The sequence below is a fragment of the Gavia stellata genome, chromosome 3, assembly GCF_030936135.1.
Source record: "Gavia stellata isolate bGavSte3 chromosome 3, bGavSte3.hap2, whole genome shotgun sequence".
Taxonomy (NCBI): Eukaryota; Metazoa; Chordata; class Aves; order Gaviiformes; family Gaviidae; genus Gavia; species Gavia stellata.
In genome coordinates this window covers 98,623,365-98,630,206 of record NC_082596.1, presented here as the reverse complement: position 1 = coordinate 98,630,206, position 6,842 = coordinate 98,623,365, and the positions used below count along the sequence as shown (strand labels likewise).

General features: G+C 49.4%; 1 protein-coding gene across 1 annotated transcript; it reads left to right on the top strand.

The window, feature by feature from the left end:
* Positions 1-2,410: 2,410 nt before the first annotated feature.
* On the top strand, positions 2,411-6,442 carry EDN1 (endothelin 1). The gene is made up of 5 exons (XM_059815517.1): positions 2,411-2,474; positions 2,656-2,803; positions 3,792-3,950; positions 4,216-4,323; positions 5,688-6,442. Exons 1-5 carry the CDS (start codon positions 2,411-2,413, stop codon positions 5,824-5,826), a joined length of 618 nt encoding a protein of 205 aa, XP_059671500.1. The 3' UTR covers positions 5,827-6,442.
* Positions 6,443-6,842: the final 400 nt, after the last annotated feature.

Below are 6,842 nucleotides of genomic sequence, written 5' to 3'. Positions count from 1 at the left end.
TTGACAAAGCTGAAAATATCTTACACTGATGTGAGTCATTTTGGCTTCAAGTGCACATCTTAGAAAAAGGAATCTCAGAAAAAAAATCTCTTTTAAGTAAGTGCTGGCATGAAATACCATCTTTAAGTGACAGGCCTGGAACGGCTGTGCATATTTGTATTCTATACAAAAATGATAGCTATCTTTCAACCCACACAACTGTTTTGTGTTTTTTCTTTTTTTTTTTTAAACACCAAGATGACAAAAAAAAAAAATCACCTAATTTCTTTCCCAACTTTTGGATACTGATAAAGTTTATTACTTCAGCGGGCTACAATTACTCTTCACATGTAGCTAGGTGACCTCTGCTGGTAGATTCTTATAATAACTGCAATAATTCACACACACAGGTACAGATACATTGGTATTCTGGTAAGTGCTGCCCTACATACACAAGAAGATACAATCCCTGCTCTGAAAAATAAACTCCCACACTGAAAAGGTGTAAAAAAAAAAAGTATAACCCAGGTTTCTCCACTCACAGATGTTTTATAGGGCAGTTTTTGGAGAACCTTTGATAAAAAGGTATGACCATCTCAGAATGGGGCCACTGGTGTTTATTCAGCGTAATGGTCTAAATGCTCGCTATTGCTCAGAAAGCCCCGAAACTTCATCCTGCTAGAAGCGAGGAGGCTATACCGAGGAAAGGATTAGTCTCCACTTGCATTCCTTTCTTGTACTCTTCTCATACCATCTGCTAACAGCCATTGTTAGGAGAAAGGATACCAGCTAAATGGACCTTTATTCTGACTCAGCACAGTTGTAGACAGTCTGTCCACTATGATAAAACAGCACAGTATAATTTGATACTTAAAAAAAAAAAATGGCCATTCACCTGAGAGATCACAATGCAACTTACAGTTAACAGCCTTGGTCTTTGTCATATCCAAGGTCACTTCTATTATTACAGCACAGTGCACGGAAATACCACAAATACCAAGAGAGTCTTATCTATTTATCATAGGTGAAATTGGCACGTTTTGCAGCACAACGGCTCCACGTCGGATCGCAGGCATTTGAGTTCACTTGAGTTTACTGGCTTTCTCAGTTAGGAATTCAGTGGATTTCATGCATGTATAGATTTACAACAGCATTGCTGTGGCCATTTCTCAAGTGTCCAGCTTCCACACAGACAGCTACTGCACCTCAGCACAAGGCAGCAGAAAAAACCTCATCCTGACCTTGCCAGAGTTAGCGGCAGGAGCCAAAGGCAAAGGCTGGGCACGGGTCTTCCCTCCTCCCGACCACACATCCCTGGCTTCACACACCTGCTGCTGCTCACACAGCTCCGACCCTAAAACACGCTCTGTGGCACAGCGCCCTGCCTTACCACGGAAAAACCCGGGGCTTATACCCTAACGTCTCACCGCTGCTGCCCAACCCAACCGTTCGGGACCTCCCCAGAGCCCGCTCGGTTGGGCCTGCGGAGAGCGGGCGGGGGTCGGTCGCACCAGGCCGCGCTCACCCACACCGCCCCGGGCACCTCCTCGGCGCTGCCCGTGCGGCCCCGGCCCTCCGGCAGCCGCCGGCCGCCCCCGGCGTCCCGCTGCCGGCTCCCTCGGCGGCTGGGAAAGGACAGGAGGGGAAGCTCGCCAGATCCTTTCCCCGGGGCGGCGGCGGGAGCAGCGGGCCGAGCCCAGAGTCCCCGCCGGGCGGCGGAGCCGCTGCAACGGCCGCCGCGAAGCCTGAGGGGCGGCCGCGACACCTCCACCGCAGGCGGCACCGCACCTGCCGCCGCCGCCCGGCCCGCCCCGCTGTTATAATAACACCACCAACAACGCTGACAATAATCACAATAATTACCGTGGTTAGGCGAGGGCGATGGTGCCTCGCCGGCCGCCGCCGGGGCCTGCGCGCCGCCGCCAGGCGGCTGAGGCGGCCTGCCGCCCTCAGGTGCGAGGCGCGGGGCGGCAGGGCGCCCCCTGGCGGCCCGCCCCCGGCGCGGCCCGCGGCGCCCCCCGCCCCGCCCCGCCCCGCCCCGCCCCCGGGTCGCCCCCGGCCCCCCCCGGCCGCCCGCCGCCGCCCGCCGCTCTGAAGTTTGCAGGCGATTTCCTTTCCAGCCCGGCCTTATCTCGGCCCGCACGTTGCCGCGCGGTGACTAATAGCAGAATAACATTGTCTCGGGATAAAATAGCGCCGGGGCTGTTTACCCGCTCCATGGGGGTTCGCTATAAAAGGGCGCCGGGGACCGCCGCGCCAGCCAGACGCGCCGGGGCGCACCGAGCCGCCGCTTGCCCCCGCGCCGCGCCCCGCAGGGGACGGGACACGGCTCTGCGTCCCGAGGCTGCGAGAGACTTTCCCCCTTTTTTTGTATTTCATTAATTTTCCCCTCTTTTCCCCCCCTTTTTCCGCCCGCTCTCCGCTGCCTGCTATGGATTATTCCCAGATGATCGTCTCGCTGCTCTTCGTGTTCTGCCCGGGGCTGCTGCCGGCAGGTAGGTGCCGGTCCCCAGCCGCTCGCACCGGGGCTCCGTGCCGGCTGGCGGGGAGCGCCGCCGGGCCCCCCGGGGAGGGCGGCCCGAGGAGGCTGAGGGATGCGGCGGGAGGGGCTGTCGGCGGGGATGCGCGGGGTGCGTGGTCGCGGCGGGTGCTGAGCTCTGCCGCTCCCTCCCGCAGCTCCCGGAGCCGAGGCGGGCGCTCCGCCGCCCCCCGCCGCTGCCGCCGCCGCGCACCGCCGCGCCCGGCGCTGCTCCTGCTCCTCGCTGCTGGACGAGGAGTGCGTCTACTTCTGCCACCTGGACATCATCTGGATCAACACCCCCGAGTGAGTGCGCGGGCCGGGGGGGCTTCGGCAGCCGCCGAGCGCTGGGTTCCGCGTTGGCTGGAAAAGGCGGGGGGGTGAGAAGGGAGAAATCAAGAACCACAAACCCACCTGCAGAAGTGGGAAGGGGAGGAAGGAACAGTTATTTGCACGGCCTCTCCTATTGCTTTTTCCCCGCTCCCGCTTTTCTGCAGCGAGTTCAGCAGCGAGGCTGTTCGCTGGGAGAAAGCAAGCAGGATTTGACCACCTAGATTGAGCAGATAGTTCCTAATCGCCCTAACACACCTGCATTCCTAAAATCTGGGCAGGAGTATTTCCTTTGGGTGCTACGCAGCAAAGGCTGCGGGATACTTTTCGCTATGAATCAGGAGACAAAATGCCATAAGTATGATTTTGCCAGCCTGAATTTGTCTGACCATCTTTCTTTCCGATGAGTTAGGAGGCTAGACTAGAAGGCTTACTTTGATACGGGGTGGCTCCTTGCTGCCTCTTGCTACTCTCTGCTGCAAATTAACGCATCCCATGTGTTAATAGACTTATGTACAGTGTCTGTTTCTACACTCCCCTCACCAAAAAGTAGTGAGCCAGAGCCTCACCTAATGCTGCAAACACTGACTGTAGTGATTTGTTCTGCTGCTGGGTTTCCTCTGAGCGCAGAGGATCTGTTCTTCACTTTTACCGCTTCTTTCAGTGTTGGTAGTTACCAAAGTTCAAAGAGATGAGGTTTTATTGCTTTCTATTGCACAGGGTGGCACAGCAGCCTCGTGAAATCACAATTAAAACGTCATTAGCCTTGTCAGTAGCCATGCTAATGAATACGTTGCAGGATCATCAGAAGCATTTGCATGGGAACTATGACCAATGAGGCATTCCCAATCCCACAACCTTTACTCATGCAGTCAATCCCATTGAGAAGATTGCCCAAAATACCCCAGTGTTTTGAAGCCACAGAATTGTTTGAATGACTTTCTTGTTGTCTGTTTGATCACAGGAAGACTGTTCCCTATGGTCTTGGAGGCCCTTCTCGATCCAGAAGATCGCTGAAGGACATGGTGCCGGAGATGCTCGCTGAACCTAGCAGCAGATGCCGATGTGCCAACCAGAAGGACAAGAAATGTCTGAACTTCTGCCAGACAGGAAAAGATCTCTGGTGCGTCTATTGTTGCTACTCTTTAAAAGGCAGTGCATGTAAAAGGGATAGATTGTGGTAGACTTACTCATTTGGCACTTGCTGAGCGAATAATCTCCCTAAAGCCTTGCCTCCTACCTGAGTGCTCACATTGCTATGATGCATACTATGGTTTGGCCCAGAAAGTTCGCTTATTACATGCTTTGAGAAGTGGTTGATGAGATGCCTCACCTTGTGGACTGCAGACCTATTTTTTTTAATAGCAGTGCCTTTTCACTTTTAACAGGGCTCAGTCCACAGTGGAGAAAACCTCACGTCACCAGAACAAAGCTGGCAATTGCGTTGGACCCAAATGCATGAACCGACAGCTTGTTGACAGCAAGAAAATGAAGCGGTGAGTTTCTTCTCATGCTGTTGTAGTTCCCCGGAGTAGCAACAGAGAGCACAGTTCACCTGCCTTCGGGTCAGCGTGGGCATAGCTGGTGATTTCAGGTTGAGAGTTAGGACACCTTGAGGGCTTTTCTTCATGCAGTGGGTGTTTAGCTTGTGAAGACACGGGTGCTGAGCTCTGCCTAGCATCCTTGGTTTACTTAGAGGAAGCAGGCCTAAAGAAACACCAAACTTCAGAAGAGTACGAAATCATGAAATACTGACAGAAATAAATAGAGCCTGTTGTTTTAGTGTGTTCATGCACTATCTTAACTACTTACAAATATTATGTCCCAACTATTCTAATATGAAATTGAATTAGAAGGCCTTTTCTTAGATACTTTACTCCATTTTACTGGAGGGAAGAAGAGATTATTGATCTATACAGATTTTGAATATACCGTTTCTTCTGGCTGGCGTGGCTGGCTTTTTAGAACGCAGGAGGTGGATTTCTACCTGCCTTATCTCTTACATTACCCGATAAACCTGTGTACGACGAGTACAGGATGTTAGTGATGAAAATGACTGCAGAAAGGTTGAGGAAAGGGAAAATGAAGACTGAATTAATATTGGAGCCCAATTTAATATTTGAGATTAGGAGTAAATTTCAGGACTGGCTTTGAGGTCCGTGCATAGTAAGTTGAGTGGCAGTAGGCAGCAGCATCACTCCACAGTGCAGTTCAGAGATGCATGCATCGGACTTGGTGCAGCTATGAACCCCACAGAAGTGAAGTCACCTTTGAAGCTGAGTGTTAGTACAGCTGTATCAGCTGCGGCGTTCAGTGTTCGGCCATATGCCCATGTAAAAGTATGGCATACAGAAGTTTGCCTATACAAAAGATGACTCTTTAGTCCTACTTTCAAAAGCAGAACAGGAGTTATGGGAGCAGGCTGCCTGATGATTTTGAGTGAGACTTAGGCCCTGGAAGCCTTAAATCGTTTTTGAAAATGGGGCTTGCTCACTTACTTACCTGGAAAATGCACCCATTCGTTGGAACCAGCATCAGGTTTACCTGAAAGAAACAAAATAGCCGAAAACAATAACACTGAAGACCTCTTGATTGGATATGTGCTATTTAAGGAAGTCTAGGGCATCTATATTTGAATTAATATTTTAACTTATTTTAATGTTTGCATTTAAATACTGAATCCAGTATTTCAAGTGCCTTAAGTTAGCATAATTCTGGCAGAGGTATAGCAATCAGCAGTTACTGAGGATCCCAGGCAGAAATCTAGACTGAAGCTTATTTGATCAAAAACTGAATGGCTGCACACTGGAGATGCATCTTCATTATTGTAACAATAAATATATATTTCTTACTTTTGCAGGCTGGAAGCCATTGGTAACAGTATCAAAGCTTCCTTCAGTATTGCGAAGCTGAAGGCTGAGCTCCAAAAAGGGCGGAAGCTGAAACATAACAGGGCGAACAAAAGGCAAAGCATCTGGGAAAGCCTGAAAGCATCCTAGTGGGAAGATCACCTGAATCTTTCTCCGTCACACTTGCTGACAAAGCGTCACCAAAACTCTCTCTTGACTTCTAACATTCCACGATGGCAAAGGGCCTCTCTGTCCAAGTGTTTGCGCAGCAGAGCAAAACACTAAGGAAGTCCTGTATTTGGAGGTATAAAAGCAAAGGATGTCATCATTTTGGAATTCAGATGGATGGGTAGAGGGGGTGAAGGGGAATCTGCAGTAACATACATGAAAAGCCATCTTTCTGAAGAAACATTTGAATATTGCTTTGGGAATGTTACCCATCAACTGAGCAGCTTTCAGGGTCTACATCAAAAGCGTCTTGCAAGGAAGACCTCACAGATGTGCTTAGAAAGGACAGAAAGCAAGATCTGAGTGGACAAACTTCAAAGCGAAAAACTCTACCTTTTGATTAAAATGCAAAAATGAAAGCCACAGTGCTACTTTAATCAGGACTTACTGCATATATACATGTCTACCTCGCGTACAGTTTGTTGCACTCCTGCTAGAGTATTTTTACACCTTGTTATTGCCTTTACTAATCAGCTGCAACCCTTTGCCTTTTTTCAGAAGTCTAGTTTACTTGTACAACCAGAGTTATCTGAATGTGGGTTAGACACTGTGGTTGTTTGCATAGTCAAAGTCCTTTGGTTTTGGATACCATAGGACTCCTCAACATAAAATAAAAGTTAGAGGACACTACTAGGTTTCCATAACAAGGATATTTGGCTAACTTAAGTTCTAATAATAGAGGTTGTTGTGTCTTACATGCTGCCAAAAATGCACTGAAGTGGGGATGTACCAGAGGCTGTTGTGAGGTTTATTCAGTGTGGTGTTTGGTGGAAATGCGTCCAGACAAAGGGTTGTTTTGAATTATGTCAAAAGGCTAATATTGGGTGAATGTTTATAGCAGTGAATTTGTTCACATTGTTGAATTTGCTGACAGGTTGAATCTTATGTGCTTATTTTTTGTGTTTTGTATTTATATTCACACAAGTTCTTCATTATAT

What these genes read in the sequence shown, in the direction of transcription:
- EDN1 (XM_059815517.1), top strand. Translation starts at nt 2,411, where the DNA reads ATGGATTATTCCCAGATGATCGTCTCGCTGCTCTTCGTGTTCTGCCCG. An exon ending in CAGACAGGAAAAGATCTCTG is followed by an intron (nt 3,951 to 4,215) that starts GTGCGTCTATTG and finishes CACTTTTAACAG; the next exon opens with GGCTCAGTCCACAGTGGAGA. An exon ending in GACAGCAAGAAAATGAAGCG is followed by an intron (nt 4,324 to 5,687) that starts GTGAGTTTCTTC and finishes TTACTTTTGCAG; the next exon opens with GCTGGAAGCCATTGGTAACA.